Source organism: Halictus rubicundus, chromosome 18 (assembly GCF_050948215.1).
Source record: "Halictus rubicundus isolate RS-2024b chromosome 18, iyHalRubi1_principal, whole genome shotgun sequence".
Lineage (NCBI taxonomy): Eukaryota > Metazoa > Arthropoda > Insecta > Hymenoptera > Halictidae > Halictus > Halictus rubicundus.
In genome coordinates this window covers 8,387,927-8,406,728 of record NC_135166.1, presented here as the reverse complement: position 1 = coordinate 8,406,728, position 18,802 = coordinate 8,387,927, and the positions used below count along the sequence as shown (strand labels likewise).

The 18,802-nt window shown below is 39.8% G+C and overlaps 1 protein-coding gene across 18 annotated transcripts in view; it reads right to left on the bottom strand.

Moving 5' to 3' along the window:
- Mtd (TLD domain-containing protein mustard) overlaps positions 1-18,802 on the bottom strand; it is a 331,444-nt gene that overhangs the window by 25,297 nt on the left and 287,345 nt on the right. For 14 of the 18 annotated variants that reach the window (XM_076803624.1, XM_076803626.1, XM_076803623.1 and 11 more), the window contains one exon: positions 17,896-17,982. The exons of 3 other annotated variants lie outside the window; for them this stretch is intronic. In XM_076803624.1, the coding sequence (XP_076659739.1) occupies positions 17,896-17,982 (87 nt within the window). Of the gene's footprint in view, positions 1-4,189; positions 4,612-5,467; positions 5,829-17,895; positions 17,983-18,802 lie in introns of those variants that run through there. One more of the 18 variants, XM_076803631.1, reaches the window with a different exon arrangement.

The following is an 18,802-nucleotide window of genomic DNA, read 5'->3' as shown; positions in this document are numbered from 1 at the left end:
AATTTTATTAAAATATTCTCTAAAAAGGCTTCTTCATTTTTTGATTACTTATTGTTTTCATTACACCAATTAAGTTATTATCAACCTAATTTTTGTTATTTCTCAGCATTATTCCTTCAAATCTAAAATCTATCCTAAATCCTAATTCTAAAACAATGTATACACTGATCCAAGTCGCAATTAAAATTCTAAAAACTACAATTTTACTTAATAAATTTCATCCCTATTAAAATTTATTATCCCCTCTCTCGCCCTTTCGATAAATTTGTCGCAAACATCATGCGCATCTCTTTCACACGTATCGAGACATCACTGTACTAATATCTTGAATCGAGCAATCATTAATTTTAGCATGAGTCATTGGGGAGGGGGACGGGGAGTGACTGCGATTGCCCTGGTCGTCCGAATTATCTTGGAACACTCCCAAGGTAATTCTACAGCTCACCTGATCAATCAACGATCGATTACGACCTACCAGAGAATCTCACGGTGTCTCGAGTCCCGTTTCTCCCGTCCGCTCGCGAGGAACCACTCAGACTTATCACGAAATTTCCCGCTCGCTTAATTTTAACCCTCGTGGCGGCTATATGTGTACCCTGCCACGAATTGAAACGGGTCCAGGTCCGGGCGAGTGCCAAACGCTCGTCGAAACGGGCATTTCACGATATGCCATTAACTGTCGGTTGCCCGGTGATTAATGTTTCACACGGAATAAACTGTTACTTATTTTTAAAGAATCGGAGAAAACCACAGTCACCAGATCAAGACTTGTTCCCCCACTCTAATTTCCACTTTTACCGCGCTATTCCCCCACGCTTCCGCCACGGCCTGGTCACGTGGCGCGTTTCGTCTCTGTCGTGTCTGTGTCACAATGTCACGTGACTAACTCGGTACCGGAAGAGAGAGGGTAACTTTTCCCCTCGATTCGTGCTCTCTCCCCTCATCTGGCGACTACGGAGGAAAAACGTAGCCTCGCTTGTACGTATTAGACGACTAAGAGAACGAATTGAAGATTCGAGAAACGATGAAAGAGTCATTTGGAAAAATCGCCCCCGGATTGAACAACAATACAGTAAACATCTGGAATTTCCTGCAGAAATATTTCATTCAATGAAATTCCTTTTCATTCAATGCGACTTGCTGTATCATTCTACGAAAATTAACGGTATAAAATAAATGCACCAACGATGACAGAAAGGTGAGCAGTACGGACAGGCTCGATAAAATTTAACTGAGGAATGTAAAACTTGTCTTTAGACGTTTTTAAATCTTATAAAAACTGGTCATTTTGTTGTAAAAAATTTTGACATATTTTTCTACAAAATTCATATCCTCTTTCTATGTTTTCTTTTTAACGATCTAAACACGTCATTTTTTAAATATTGCGCCCGAGGCGCGTGTTTTCATTCGACTTTTCTGCTCAAAAATACGTCGTTCAACTCGGTCGAACGGAGCCAGATTTCATTTCCCAGGAAAAAGATATCAAAGCAACTTTCCGGACAAGCTAATGGAGATGGCGAACACCATAAAAGCAGAAAAAACTGACTATTCACCGGGCTAGCGTTCATGCGTCGGATATCGGTCTTTGTTGCGAGAGAGAGTTGCGTAACTCGCGGGTCTGTTGGAGATCGGCCGAGTTTGCGGGGATCGTGTATCGAACGCAGCCAGATTTTGTGAAAGGTGGACCTAGGCGCGGCCAAGGACTGGTTGCAGAAGTAAACAACCGAGCGACAGTGTTATTCTAGTCCCGATACGTATCTCGCGAACATATGCATACACATACCTCCCCTGAACATGAAAGCTTTTGCGGCTGATATACATATGTTTACGAGCGATCAGCAACGTATTTCATGAACGAATTTATTTTCACGAGCCGCGAGGAAGATTCGAAACTCTCGTCCAGAGACTCCTATAACGTCACACACGGTGTTCCATGAAAAATTCCACGTGCACAAAACTAACAAATTTCAGGGAGAAGAAGTTACAGCAAGGGAACAAACAGGATTTCAAATTCGGGTTTCTAACCGGAAAGTATTTCTCTAATAGAATTTGAGAAATGGGTTTTCCAGGTTCGACGAGTACATTAGATTACAAGATGGAACTCGTGACATACGGATTAAATGAAATTCGATGTAACCAGGGATACTATTTAACGAACACGTTGCTGGTAATGTTCACTATTAATATTAACCCTCCGCAGATAAGCTCCAGCGACCATCAACATGTACAGTTTTATCCCCATGCAAGACGATGCTGTTTATTTCGAAATAAGAAAATCTCTGTCCCCTCTTCTTCTTGCGAGGTTGTTCGCTCGACACCGCTTAGCTCCCGCCAGAACGGGAGCGTATGTCGTGTTCTATCCTTTTCCAAACAAAAGATATCGCTGAAGGATTGTATCGCTGCTCGACCGACCACTTTATATGTAGTTTGTCGCTACATTCGAAATGCGACAAAAGGCGGTCCCGAGCCATCGTCTTATATCGGAACAAAACTGTATCAGTGAAATATCGGTGTGCAATAAGGTGTGTGTAATAAATATCGGTGTGTGTGTGTGTGTGTGTGTGTGTATTGAGTAATACTTCAATATGCACACTGTCATAAGTGGACTGTGGAGCCTCGTGCAAAATAAAAATTGTCTATGTTAATTGTGGGATACCTCTAATTGTGGTGTTGTGGTTAATTGTGGTATTTTCTCTTTTAATAATTTTAACCAATCAAAGAGAACATGATGACACCCTTAACGATTTTCAACATCCACTGTTTCGTATTTGACGTAGTAGTTTTTGTCATAAATCCATCAAATTCTGCAGTTCAGACATAAGAAACATATTATCTTACGCGTCTTTGTACACGAAGGGGTTATGAAACCGAGGAAAACATCAGCTGACCTTTCAATAAAACCATTATCTCCGGAGTAAAAAGTTCCCCCAAGATTTCTACCCGTCGCACCTCGTGCTCTCATTTTCGCGCAAAACGAGCACCGTTCAACAAAGTTGAAACAGGTTGATGCTCTGAACCACAGATACCGCTAATATTTTGCCAAGACTGTTTATGTACGCGTCACTCCTATAACTCAAGTCTAGTCGCGTTAAAAAATAAACCGCTCGTTTCTAATGCGTAATTTTCCTCGCGAGATTAACGCACTAACAGAAGCCTCTTGACGCTTGCGTCAAAGTTGTTATCAATGAACAGTGCGATCCGCATAATATTTACCGGTGCATTTATACATTCGCGCGGCGCAGCGTACTTCGATCTCCGGGAAAGTTTCCTTTTAAACTTTTCAATTCAGCGCGTGAACAGACTGCAAACGTTCAATATAAACTTTTACATTAACTACACTAGCACGCTATTAATTCTGTTGGAGATTCGTGCATGCTACAAAATTATTACTGAAATTATTACAAAATTATTATTTTTATTATTATTGGGAATTTTATATTGACACAATCAATTTTTGAACGAAAGCTACACTGGATTCTATCATCTTTGGAATAAAGTATTAATGTTTGAAAATTATAAATGTACGTTTAGCAGTACTGCGGACAATTAGGGTAAAGGACCTAATTACTGTGGAGATAGAGTACCAATTACTGTGCCTATATTAATTATACTGGATATTAAAAAAGAGATGTACGACATATTAACAGATTTTAATGAAAAAAATCTAACATCTCTGCTTTAAAAATAAGTATAATTAATATAGACACAGTAATTGGCACGACCACAGTAATAGGGTCCCATACCCTATGTGGTTCTTTGTATAAAATATTAATGTTTGAAAATTACAAATGTACGTTTAGCAGCACTGCAGACAATTACGTGGTTGAAAAATATATTTTTTGGAATTGTGGATCTAACAATTTGATCGCTCACTGTACGAATGCGGGGGATTTCGGATTCGCACGGGAGACCCGAAAATTTTCCAGAATTTCAAAGAGAACGCACCGCACCTTCTGTATCGTAAAACAAAATAATCGACGGACAGGAACATTTACAAGCGGCCGTCATCGAACGCAGAACGTGATCTTTCGGAGAGAAAACAAAATTCCTCAGGTTCCAAGATCGGAGGTATCGGTCACGTGATGAACACGATTTATCGCCGGTAACCTGTCTTAACGCCCGACCTGACTACGGAACTAAACGTTCGGACGTGCAAGAGAAAAAGATGAAAACGAAAACCAATAATTACCTTCGTCTTTTGTTTCAGAAACTTCGAGAGCTTGGCGATGGGGTTGGGGATCTTTGGCTTCGGCATTTTGACTAGATTCGTTCACGTTCGGACCCGAAACTTATGGTCGTGCCAGTCTGTTTCTCTTTCTTTCTTTCTCCCACCGGGCTGTCTTTTGTCACTTTCGCACCGGTGCAAATCACTTTTACATTATGCGCGTTGAGCGCAGGCCACGAGTCTCTCGGTGAAACTTTCTAGAAGCCCACCGAATAGACGCCGAAGAGAGTACCGTGGGTCGAAGTTTCGCGTACTGTTCACGAAGAGTGCATACGCTCCGCACGAGAGGAGCAGCCTCTTCAAGGTGAATTATCGTCAACACTCGGCCCGATAATCCGCACAGACTCCTCTAGATATCAACCCTTTGCGGTCCGGAATCCTCCAAGCTGTGCGAACAACGATAACTCAGTCTAGAAATCCATTTACAATCGCGGATGCTCGCTCAAGTATTTTTACAAAATGAAATCAGTTTCAGTGTTTTGTTAACCCTTTGCGAATGAGGATTTTCTCCGACAGTGAAAGTATATGCCTCGGGAAGCTACACACCCTTCACCGAAGTCTTCAGTTGTGCGAAAAAATATACACACTGATCTTTTGTTACTATAATGATGAACTTATTCGTTTCCAAGAATCAAACACATTAACTCCCGATGTCGCCAACACGATAACACTCGTCCTCAAAGGGTTGAAGATATTCCGGCTCGAGTGGAACGAAAAGGTCCTTACCCCTAGATAACCAACGTGAAAATGAAGAAACATATGAATCCTGCGATAAATCCACCAGATGTTTCGACTAATAAATTCAATAGCGATTCCGTTTCTTTACATGGTATAAAAGGATCTGGCATCGGTGAATTTTCATGTGAAATAAAAATAGTCTGCATCGATTGCAAGAGGCAGGATCCCAATAAAAATACGTTTCCTCTAACAATTTTAAAAAGTTGAAAATAATGTATCGATATTTTTAACCGGTTCGATTCTTCCCAACGTTCTATATTTCATTCACTGGTTTCTGTGAGAAATACACAACAAAATATACAGTGCAGTAACGCATCTCTATGAAAGCGTTACGTTCGAGTTTCCACGCATGGTATTTTAGTTATCCAGGGTTAAGCTACACGAACATTTATTGTCTTCACGCGATTCTTTACGAACGCACCAAACGTGCTACGTTCGAGAAACATTGAAACTGTTTATCCGGTTTCGGAAAATGAAAGGAGTAAGGGGAAATGAAAGTTCTACCTCGTTTTAGATCTGAGAACGGTTCAGGGTACGCGAAACCACCCTTAGCGAGCGATGAATTCGCTCGGAAGTAGAATCTATTAAAACAGGTACGACTGCTTGTATCAATATGTCTACTGTCCTGGTCGACGGGCAGGTATATTTTCACCGGAGTAAAAAAGAATCGGAGTAATATTGTTCACAATGTGCGTCCGAGTTTGACGCGAGTCCGTGATTCAGAGGCTATCGACTCGGGCCGAGGAGCGTGTAGTATGAAACGTAACACAGATTCGACTAGCTCTGTTTTCGTTTTCGCGATCGATCGGCCGCCGGGGCGTGTTCGGACTTCACTTCGCCGAGGACTGAAGCAACACTGAAGCATCGCGGTTACGGGGTGAGTATAATACCGCGCAGCTAGGGGAAAGCCGGTTCGGGAGAGGGGATGGGGCGTGCGAGTGCAACGCGCATCCGGCGCTGCGCAGCACGTGTTCTGCCGGCCGCCGGTCCGAGCCTTCGTCCCGTTCGCGGAGCATGTGTCGCGATGTCCGCTCCATTTTTCTAGCGACTACATCTTCGAGCCTCGTATTTTCGACCTATGACTCCCGGCCCTTTGTCCTTGGAACGCTGCCACCCTCCGATTTCGGTGAAACTCACGCGGAGCACCGAATTAGGCACGGACCTTTCTGTCGGCGACCGCGTCACTCGGGCCGCTGGAAATCGAAAGATGCCTCAACACCGTGTTCGGTCGTTTATCTTATAGTCTCTGAACACGCTGATCCCTTAACCTTTAGAGAGCCGGGGGTGGAGGATGGGGCGGGGGGCACTATAGCGGACCACAGTAATATTTGGATATTTTTAAGAGGACGATAACGTTTCGATATTGGACCATACGAGAAGTACCATACGAGCTTCTTTTGAGAAGTTTGAATTAATTTACTACATGAAACAAATTTTGAAAACATTGCAATTGGTCGGAATTTCTTGATCTTGATGTGACAATATTCTTTTTCATATTTTTTAAGATACGTTGTATTTAATAATATATTATAACTATGAGGGCTGTTGTCGAAATAAGTGCTTGTAGCGAACGTGTTCAAGCAGTACGGAAAATTCTCCGTAGGGCAACAAGGGCAGATAAAGGTTACGGAGTGTACCAAAAAACGTACAATATCACAGTATGATTTTCAGTCCACGTAGAATGATTTCCATGATTGAACTGTGGAAGATAACGAAGACAGGCAATTGTATGTTCACTATTTCAAAGAATTTTGTTGATCCCGTGTAAACATTCGAAGATTTCTCGGTTCTGTCTCGAACAGTACGTGACTAACGTGAGTACGGCGTGCATGCAGTCACGTCTGCCTACAATGCAGCCATTATGAGCTGCAATAAGTGCGATAACTTTCATTGGATTTTCACGGTCTGTTAAATAGTTGATCGTGACCAATACTTTTACATGTATCTCGACTGTCCAAATAGCTTCTTTTTCCCTTTCTTTCCACAACGTATCATCGTGTAGTACGGAACGGTCTACAGTTAATTAATTTGTCGATGTTTATGCGATCAGTCAGATATGATTACCGCTTCTTCAACTGTAGCGATATATGAAAATCACTGGCATGTAGTGTTCAAAATGTTTTTTATTTTCATTGTCATACAGGGTGAGGCCCCTAAGACAAGCCACCTGAATAACTTCTACATTTTTTGAGATAGGAAGAAACGTTTCAAACAAAAGTTATTTGGTTTCGAGGGGTCCATTACGTGGTGTACGTAACTTTTTCGGGTGGAGATGCTTAGGAGATTTGAAGGTCAATTTATTGTTTTTTAAACGGAACCTCATATTTTTGAACTTCTAATTGTAGCCTTCTTCGAGACAATTTCAACTGTATAGTCATTCAAGGTTGTTCAAGGTCATTTAAGGTCATTTAAAGTTATAAACGTAAAAAAGGATGAAAAATATAAATTCACTGCGAACGCTTACGTAATGGGATACTTTTAGCTTTATTAATGAAACCAAACTGCGTCTATTCAAAATGTAAACAAAGTGCTTCAATCCAATGTAATTTGTTACAACAGATGCTCAAAATGATGACCAGCCACAGAAAGACAGCGTCTGAAGCGTTGACCCACTGATTGCGTTACGCAGTAAAGTGTACGGTGATCGATAGCAGCACAGGTTCTTTTTATGAGTTCCCGCTGGTATTTTTGCATCTGTTGCAGCAGATTATATTGGATTGAAGCACTTTGTTCACATTTTGAATCGACCCAGTTTGATTTCATTAATAAAGCTGGAAATATCCCATTACGCCCTAAGCATTCACAGTGAATTTACGTTTTTCATCCATTTTAACGTTCTTGACCTTAATGACTTGAATGACTACCTTGAATGACTTTCAATCACCTTGAATGACTACACAGTTGAGATTGTCTCGAGAAGGGCTACAGTCGCAGGAGTTCAAAAATACGTGGTTTCCATTTAAGAAAACTAAGTTGACCTTCGAATCCCCTAAGCATCTCCACCTTAAAAAAGAGTTACGTACACCACGTAATGGGCCCTTAACCAAATAACTTTCGTCTGGAACGTTTCTTCCTATCTCAAAAAATGTAGAGGTTATTCAGGTAGCTTGTCTTAGGTGCCTCGCCCTGTATACGAAATGAACATAGGCCGGAGATCATTATCCGCTCAACGCAAAAATTATAATCTATTTCCGTTCCTATATTGTACACGAGCGTATCTTCACAAACGAAGGTAGAATACGAGAATAGATTGACCTTTGACCAGAAAAACGCAACAAAAACAAAACAACTGTTTCACAATGCATCGAACCGTGTTTCCTGGTATCTGTTTACACAGAGATACGATATCCTCATTTAAAATTATATAATTTCTCTAGTGGTACTCGAGGTATTTGACCAAATAGGCTAAGGGACCTAATTACTGTGCCTATATTAGTTACACTTATTTTTAAAGTATATAATATTAGGTTTTTTTTTATTAAAATCAGTTAATATATATGTTACATATCCCTTTTTTAATATTTATTATATTTTAAAAATAAGTATAATTAATATCAGCACGGTAATTGGGTTCCTTACCCTACGTTTCTCATCAATATTTTTTGGAACTGTTTTCACTTCACAACATAAATGGTGCTAAGTAGGAAAGGACGCTTGAAATATTTTTGTTGAGGCGTCAGGTCAAGTGAAATGGAAAAATGAGAGAAAATTGGCTCCGCTTTTAACGTGTTAAGGGGGTCCTGGTATAGAGGATAAAAAATCGAATTTTTTTTGTTTCAATCAACAATAACTAGTACATCTATAGAATATATTCCCAAAGTTACAATTCGAGATTGGATGTTTTAACCGAAATAGTTGTAAGCACTCAAAAATTACATTCTCTCCGTTTGTCTAAACAAAAAACTTTAAACGCATTTGTCTCGAGTAAAACAAGTTTTGGGCTAATTTCATTGTGTAGGCTGAAGTGTAGCGCGAGCGGGGGGGTTTCCAGGGCGGGGTTGGTGATTGTCCGGTATCCCTCAGTCGGGGGAAGGGGGTGCACCGAAATGATGGTCGATCGTTTTATTAGTTTATGCTTCGGACGACCTCGTGGAATTCTCGGAGTATTTTGGCATGCTGCAGTTGTTTTGCTAATTACGGATTATCGGAGTTTGGGTGAAATTGGTCTCGAGTGCCGAGCGTGAATAATTTTTATGGAAACCTTTTTTCTCCAGTTTCGTAAATATTGCCACACTCAACACTAGCACTATCGAATGGGTCAAAATGACATGTTTCAGATTTTTCTTTCACGATTATTGAATTTGTAAAAGCGTCTGCATGAGGAGTTTTCAAATGAATTTCTCTACTGGAGCAAATATTGCAATAAAAATTGCATGAAATCTGCAGTCTCTCAAGAAAAAACAGAGGTCATTTCGAAAAAAATGGTTCCTATTTTTTTTTAACTACGACGCACCCTAATTAAAAATATGAACAAAATTGAATGTAGTGTTCATGACAATACACTATTCTTAACACTAAACCTACCACCGCCGGTCAAAATGACCGGTTCTAGATTTTTTATTTTACAATTACTGAAATTATAAAGATGATTTCGTGGAAATGATTAAATGAATATATTTAGTAGAGTCTGTATTATAATACGAAGCGCACAAAATCCAAATAAATTCAATCTCGTCATTTTTATAAGACAACATGTATTAGTTACTTTTAAGGCTCGGTAAATTTAGTGTTAAATTAATTTCTAGGGTGGTCACGCTTAAACTTCAATACGAAATCTGTATTTTTTCGAATTTTATGAGGTATTCCATTTTTTTCGATATGTTAAATGTGTCAGATTTTTATTAGTAAGTTTTAGTTTAATGTCAGAACATATTTATAATAATTAAAGTAAAGTACACTCTCTCTTAAATCTTTTTAATGGTTGATGACTAATTTCTCCTGCTTTGATACAAAAGTAGCTCGAAGCAGCTCCAATATTTAAATTGCATTAATTGAAGTAGTAACAAATTATTGCAGCAGCTTTTTTACTCGCAAATAATATAAAATAATTGGCATATGCTATTGAAAACATAACAATATATTCTGTAATAAAAGAGGTATTATTAGGTAGATTATAATAGGTAGTATAAGTACCGTATTAATTTCATCTGTTACCAAACTTCAAATAAGTAGGAGTTTCGGAATGTTCGTAATGATTTGATCGCTCTCTGTAGTTATGCCTTGACTAGAGTTTTTCAGAATTAAAAAATAAACATGAAGATAATTTTTCTCGCAAACTTGATTAACATACATATTTATTTTTTAAAATGGGGTTACCTTTGCAGTTAGGGTGCGATAGTTTTGAAAATTATCTCCCTTTTTAGGATACAGAATTATTGAAAAAAGGAATTTCCAGAAACCCAGTGTTAATAAAGACTTTTTCGTTGGAACAACGACGTTCCAAAGCAAACGGGCCCGCGAAGAAGAGAAGAAAATTCAGTTGCATCGAATATATGGAATTCCAGAGAATTTATATTTGGAAATACCTTTCCCTTATTCGCAACAAATCCGTTCGGCTGCCCGTTGCGAGCAGATGATACACATTTCTCGCGAATACATCGGGATGAGTCATTCGCCACAGATAGCGGCGACTAAATAAATAAGAAAAACATTCACGTCTGATAAAAACCACTGCCTTGAACCATTCCAAATAAATATCATTCTGAAACTCCAACTCGAATCGCCTCGGTCAATAAACATCTAAATCGTTCGGGTATGTAACAGTTGAGTTAAAAAATTGAGATAAAACAGAAAAAACGCACGAAAAACTAAATGAAAGTAAACAGAGATTACCGAGCAGTATTGTTTGCCGAATCATCTGTAAAGAATAATGTTACGTAGATCGACAGTATCGTTATGGTCACGAATATCTCGGATTCGATATAAACAATCGACAGCAGTTGTTAGCGCTTCGCGGCAAAATAGGGATAGTTTCATAGTTACACTTTCCACACGGTTTATGTGTTCTATTGTTCACAGGTGCAGTCGAAAACTGACAATAGGCGACAAATTAAGGCGACATCAATTGATCCTTCGAAGGGTTGGCCGCATTGAATGGAACCATTCGAGGGTGCGATTAGGTTCGACCTGCTTGGCGATCATAACTGAGCTGTACTAAAATTTTCCGCCCAGAGGACGAATCCTCTGGTGGAAATTTTTTTGGGTTTCCGAGGGGAAACAGGCTATCTTATTTGACATTGAACGTCACTTACTAATCCGGTCGTAGTTCTATTTACGAGCCATAATACTCGCTTCAATATACTTTCTTTTATGTACATTCACAATCCGTAGGACAGAGCTGTTTAGCATCTGCCCGTACGGGCAGCGATTTTCTTGCCCTGGGCATACACAGAACGGCGGGCACGAAGTCACGCCCCTGCGGGCAAGGCTGCATGTGTTTGTCACACTCGTTGTCACAGCTACGTGGCAAGCTACGGCTGTGCTACCAGTGTCGGCAGATGAGGGGAAGGAGCACGAATTGAGGGGAAAAAGTTACCCTCTCTGTGACAGTACCGGAGTATGCACAATAGAGATGGAACGTGTTACGTGACCGGGCTGTGGCGGAAGCGTGAGGAATAGCGCGGTAGAAAGGGAAATTAGAGTGGAGGAACAAGTCTTGATCTGGCGACGCTGTGTGCTATGGCCTGCCCCCACTCCACTAAGTTACTTGCCCGTAGCTGTGCCCAGTGTCGTCAGATGAGGGGAGGGAGCACGAATTCAGGGGAAAAAGTTACCCTCTCGCTGCAATTACTGGAGTATGCACGACAGAGGCGAAATGCGTCACGTGACCGGGCCGCGGCGGAAGCGAGGGGAATAGCGCACTAGAAGGGGAAATTAAAATGAGGGAACAAATCCTGATCGGGCGACTCTGGCTGTGCCTGCGGGCATCGGCGGGCGCTCTTGCCCACGAATATGCATGTCAAGCAGCTCTGACGAAGGGTATGAGCTCCTTGGACAATTTCTGATAGATACAATTTCCGATGGCTTGCAACAATTATTTTGATCAAGTGCGAAACGGCCAGTTCTGCCACTGTGTGACATTTTGCGAAATTTATGTGTTTCATGCCTCTCTTCGCAGTTTATATTATCACGAGTAGTTTATTGAACCTAGATAGTCTCTGGATAACATTTGCCTTAGATTATTCGCGTTTTTAAAGCTTCGTTTATGTTTACATTCGATAAGTGCTCCTATCTTGGCAACATATATGCTGTTGAATAGAAGGAGTTGAAAACTATGCTGTGTATCTATGCGAGAGCGATCATTGAGTCTAATGTAGATTTAAGCTGCGTATACAATTTTAATTATATTTCCAATTTTATTTCATTTTTAGGTGCGCCTTAAGACGAGATCGATTTTTAGCCAGTTAAACAATTCAAGAGAAGAAATTATACATTAAGGAAAATTCTCACCAGTTTGCAATCAATTACACGACAAGCCCAAGTAAATAAATTTTTGTACACCCAAACAGGAAAAACTTTCAAGATTTATACTGGGCGTTCAGTCGAACCAATTTGCAGTGTTGTATACTCGCACGGGAACAATTTATGGTCAATTATGTCAAGTAATCAAATTTTGACGCACCCACGCGAACATTTTCGATATTCATGCTGGGTATTCGGTCGAACCAAATTGCAGTGTTGCGTGTGATCGCACGAGATCAATTTATGGTCAATTATGTCAACTAATCAAATTTTGACGCAGCCACGAAAATTTTCGAGGTTCATGCTGTGCGCTCGCTTGATTAGCTTCTCAGGGTTGCTTCGCTACTTTTGTGCCCAGTTTTGCCGCGTTTGCGCGGTAGGGATCTATAAGAATTATGGCATGTATCGGCGCGGGAGTATACGATTCTTGAAAATAAAATCGCACGCAACAGCTGTAAAAGAACCGGCCGGTGGAATGCGATGTTTACTTCGCGTTCGGCAGCGCGTCGTCGCGTGTTGGCGCCATGCTTCTCGTTCGCGGAGCAATTTTAGCAAAGACTCGGCGAGCCTCTGGCTAATGGAACGAAGCCGGATTCTTGGCAACGGGCCGAGGAAAGCGGGCAACGAAGGTTAAAGTTTCCCGGTGTCCTCGCGGCGACAATCTGAGGACGGAAACATCGGCTTCATTTTTGGAACATTTTCCGTAGGGCTAGTCCGATTCGTTCGTCTTCATCCTAGTCCGGATTTTATGTAATCTTTCAGCCATCTGTCTGTGACTCAATAAGATTCGTGTTTAATAGGTGAACCCACTCGAGTGGCGACTCCGTGGCGCCACTAAATATTCCCATACTGTTATTTGAAACAACGTTTACATTACTATGCATCTAAGAAATTGCTACAAATTTAAGTGCTGTAAGAACGAGTAGACTGCGGATCCCTATCCAAACCAGAAATAAAACATTATTCCAAATCGAGAACACTTCTATACCTCCCCATATTAGTGACACTTTATTTCCAATAAGAGGAAACCGCAGGATTTTGGTTTGCCAATAATATATAAAAAAAAAAAACTAATGTAAAGATTCACACGGAAATACAAAATACAAAATTTTGAAAAGGTTTCTTTTACTTATGTAGAATCTAAAAATTAAAAAATCCTCCCCATACTAGTCAATTGTTCTCTACTGCTTTCTACGTTTACTTTGCAATTTACATTTGTCCATTCTTATCGACGGAAACCAAGGCCCGCGTCCACGTTTGAATGAATAATTTTAGACACGATAGCCATTCACACCGAAGCGATAAACAAGACAGTGATTTCCGCGCGATGGAAACGGTGCATCGACCATAAACGAGATCCACCTACGGACAGTCGCGTTTGCTGTGCAACAGCGTGTCCTCTGAATCTAACTATACTAACTAGAGCATGCACCGTTCACCTTCCGACTAGTCTTCGTTGAAATCCATCTTTAGCCGACAATTATACCGCACGCCCCCACCCCTTCCCCCAATATCCATTCTCAGTGACGTCAACGAACACCGAGTGAAAATAAGCTTGGCACTTTTGCGTTATCCTCGAGGACCTCGTGGTGAACGGTAGACATTCGCGACGACAATTGCGGGCTTCCTCCAGAGTGCCTTATTTTTAGAGGAAGATATTTTTAAGAGTTTTCTCGAGGGAGAAAATTGAGAAGAGAGAGAGAGAGAGAAATCTGCGATACGGTAGAACGGTGACCTTGAGTCGACGATTTTCTTCTGGGCTACTTCATAGTCATGAAGCCACCGATATTAGGTTCGTAAAGTTAGGCGCAAGCGTGTTTTACGACGAGAAAATCGACATGTGGATCGAGGAACATTTGGATTACAAATACCTACTATACCTTCGATTCTGTTGAAGGTAACTTGAAGGAAGTTCTGTTGAAAATAATGTAACAATATTTTTAAATACTTCTACAGTTTGCATAAATGCATAAAATCCGCTGTCTAGTAATGAGCTCTCATAGTTGAGCGATAAGTTATAAAACGGGTTATTTCTGGGAAAGTACAATACGAGAAGACGAAGCGGAAAATTCGAAGAGCTCGAAGGAACGCGTTTCCCGACGACGCTAATATATTCGTCCGGTCGATAGATCAACAAATCGATCACAAAAATAGCCCGAGATTCACCGGTTGCGCTCATTGTTCGAGCAACCTGGCAACAACGAACACCTCTATTTGGCAAATGAAGCCACTGTTCAACGGAAGGAGTGACGCGCGTTTGCCCACGGCCTTCCGGAAATAAATTGGTCACAGTGGCATCATGCGAGAAGCATTTACGACTCATTAACCTTCCGGAGATCAGAATATCCGTAATCTTTGTTCATCACGAATTTTTATCGCTTTCTCGAACACAAAGCATATCCAAAACGAAGACAAGCGGGAAATTTCATTCCTTAGCATTTACGAATGCTCATTTAGAATACTCTTACTTTCTGTAGAGAAGCTCAATTAAGCGCATTAATATTCTGTTGTATGAGAAAGACCGATTCTTCAATTTTTACAATAGATTCTCAGTGTCTTCCTAACACGTCGACCGCCATGTCGGAAAAATTAATTTTTTCTGATAATATCGTTGCTCGAGAACTGACTTCCAATAGGATTTGTGAGTATAGAGGTTCAAAAAGTAATCACTGTTTCAATTACAATGGCTGCGTGTTAATAGCACAACTTGAGGTAATTGTTACATTAATACATCACGAATTAAATGGGGTCAAACATAAACATCCTCTTAAGAAGATATCTGCAGCTAGATATTAAATTAATTTATGCATTACCATAAATACAATAAAGACTAATTTTTCAATTTTTATAGTAGACGCTCGGCGTCTTCTTAATGACAGAACTTGAAGTAATTGTCATATTGATATTTCACGAATTAAACCGAGTCAAAGTAAACATCCAATTAGGAGGATATCTGTAGATGTTACATTAATTTATACACCACTGTAATAGAAAGCATGATCGAAGTCGAAGATTTGCATTCGGGTCAACTTGATCGGTGAACGAGAGTTAAGAAGCCGTGAATTTAGGTCAGTCTGTCTCACAGATATACGACTAATTATCGCGTGGGACGTGAACGTACGCGTCAGTCGGATATCGACTTCTTGTACCAAGGTCGCGTTACGAGGTTCGTGGACCTTAATCACTTTCGTATTTAACACCCGCAAACTGTTCTGACCAGATCAAACAATTTTTTCGTGGAGCTACAATTTTTCCAAGAGCTCCAAAAATTTTTTCAATACCCTACACTATTTTTAAAAATCTCAAAATTTATTCACAAGCACTACAATTTTTTTCTAAGACTCTACGATACTTTTAAAGGTCCTTAAATTATTTCTTAGACCCTACAATTTTTCCAAAAGCCCTACATTTTTGTAGGCAATAATAGCTTCTTTAAGGACACCAAAATTTTTTCCAAGACCCTACACTATTTTCAAAAGCCCCAAATGTTTCTTTTCAGGTCCTACAATTTTTCCAAGGACTGTAAAATTTATTTGTAAGCACTTAAACTATCTTTAAAAACCTCAAAAATTGTTCGTAAGCACTACAATTTTTATCTAAGACTCTACGATACTTTTAAAGGTCCTTCAATTTTTCTAAGACACTACAATTTTTTCAAAAGCCCTACATTGTTAAAGGCAATAATAGCTTCGCCAAGGGCTCCAAAATTGTTTCCAAGACCGTACATTATTTTCCAGGGACCATAAATAACTGTTATAACCAAAAAGAAAAAGTCGTAGAATAACAAGTATTTCATCGACTCAAATCGTATTGGTTACAAATAAGGATTGTAAGTAACCGAAAATTTGTTCTCTTGTTGGTAAATGTTATAGTTGAGAGAAATTTATTTCGATCGCTAATAATAGTTATCGAAGGGAGAAGTTTATTTCGGTCGCTCATAACAGTTGTCGATGCGAGAAATTTATTTCGATCACTCGTGTCAGTTATCAACGAGAGAAGTTCATTTCGATCGCCCATGACAATTATTGACGAAGGAAATTTGTAACAGTTATTATTAGACAGTAAAAATTTCAAATGGTAGTCAATCAATTATTTAATAAATTTTTTATTCGTAAAATGAATTGCTACAATCAAAATTTAATGTGACAAACATGAGTTTTTCCTAATTTATTCCTGCCAAATTATACCGCAAATCATCTAACGTTAATTTTAGAGCAGGAAAGGTTCGTTCAACGCTAACCTGAGTTGCGGGCATAGCGTGGATTATGCACGCTAGTTTTGATAAATACGGGAGTCTATATTTCTGATTTCTCAGTTAAAAAAATTTTGACGATTTTTTTTCAATGAATTTCACGGGCTTGCTCCATCCGAAAAAGAGTAGATAACTCAGTAATTAAATAAGCAACCGAGATAAATTTTCTCATCAATAATTATTATGGACAAGTGAAAAGAAATTCGATCATCGATAACTGTTATGAGTGATCGAAATGAACTTCTCTCATTGATCACTGCTTTGAACAATCGAAACATTTTTCTTCATCGATAACATTTATCGAGGAGGATTCAATTTTTTGGACATTAATAATTGTTATTTATAACTAAAAAGTATAAAAATCGATATTTTTTAATCATTTTGTTCTTCGATTTTTTTTTTCTTTATACTTTGTGTAGATTATCTTAAATTTCAATAATAATCAACTTTTTATTAATGATTTTTATCGTAGAAAATTTTAGAATAACTGTTATTTTTGGTCCCTGCATTTTCAAAGGCCCCAAATGTTTTTTGTACGACCTACAATTTTTCCAGAGATCGTAAAATTTGTTCGTAAGCCCAAACAATTTTTTCAAGGGCTCCAAAATATTTTCGAAGATCATCCAACATTTTCGAAGGTGCCAAAATTTTCCTAAGTACTACAACACCTATGCCGCCTATTTGACAAGACTGTGATCCAAATTCACAAGTTGACAAATCGTACACACCCGCGTTCATGCTCGAATATTAAGAGTGCAATGAATCACAGTCTGTTGCTCGCCGAACATGCTAATCGTCGGTCAATTTTACACCGCGAGCTGTGAATGGAATCCAAGCGATATAAGACACACGCATTCGCGCGATTAGATTCGGCTCGCCGGTACGCCATTGCTAAAATGTGTTTTTCGCCCCGGTATCCGGCAGAGGAATTCGAAACACAGAGGGGAACGATCGATCGATCGATCGATCGATGGGGCACGGCTAAAGTGCCCGGAAGCCACAATAGAACGATCAACGACAACAATAACAACGACACAGAGCGGGTCGGGCCCCGGGAAACACGTGGGCCCGATAATAGTGCACGACAGAAAAGAGTGATGGGTGTGACTTTGTGTGTGGTACAAAGGTGCGTCACTCAACAACGAGCAATTACAGTGGTGCCTTGTGTAACAACGTTCATCGGGGGAATACGTAAACGTATTGGGGTTAGTCTCAGTACCTCCGGGTCCTGGATCTGCTCCGAATCCGCGGACGTGCTCGACGTCTTCAGGATGCTGTACAGCTTTACGTAGGGGGCCTTGATCAACTGTTAGCCAATACAATCGGCCGTTTTTAGCAATTCTGTATCACCGGCTAATACGTGCTGACCCGATCCTCTCGTCAATTTTACCGCAAATGTCAACCAATCTGTTCTATCTTGTTCTTAACAATTTTTATCTAATCTCCGAAGCAGACGATCTCTTTCACAGAGAAGAGAAAATGGAATAGGAAGTATCCCATAGATATTTTTCGACATTTGATCCGTGACTCCATTATATATTTTCGGATAAATTCGTTTAGATTTTATTTTCTGAATTTAAAACGAATGGTTTTGCATATTTTATCACACAGTTGTTGACATTATAAAGATCTTTCCATGGATGATTTATTACAATTTTTGCTATTTATTAAATCAACACAGTCTCGGTAGGTTCACTGTTTAAATTTCGTTAAATTAAATCTGCTGTGGTTTGCCACGCTCCGCGCGATAAATGCAGGGTAAATTAGCAATGTGTATACAGTGATTTCTCTATATATGTCGCCAAGACTTGGATGATAAACGTACCAGAATTATCCCCACTATCACTGGGTATACCCCGTGAGCGGCCTCGAAGTTCGAGATGCCTCGGACGCCGAGGAGTGTAAACATAACACAGCTCGAGTATGTCTCCTGGACGATACACGACGCTGGCAAGACCCATATTGTTGACATATATCGAGAATTCACTGTATTCAGTTTGATCATCACCATTTAATTTTCACTTTGTTGCATAGATCCATTCTTAGATTGTCATTTCGGTCGACTTTCGCGATATCGATGAGAGGATTGAGCCACAGCTAGCAACTATATCTATTCTTCGTTTGAA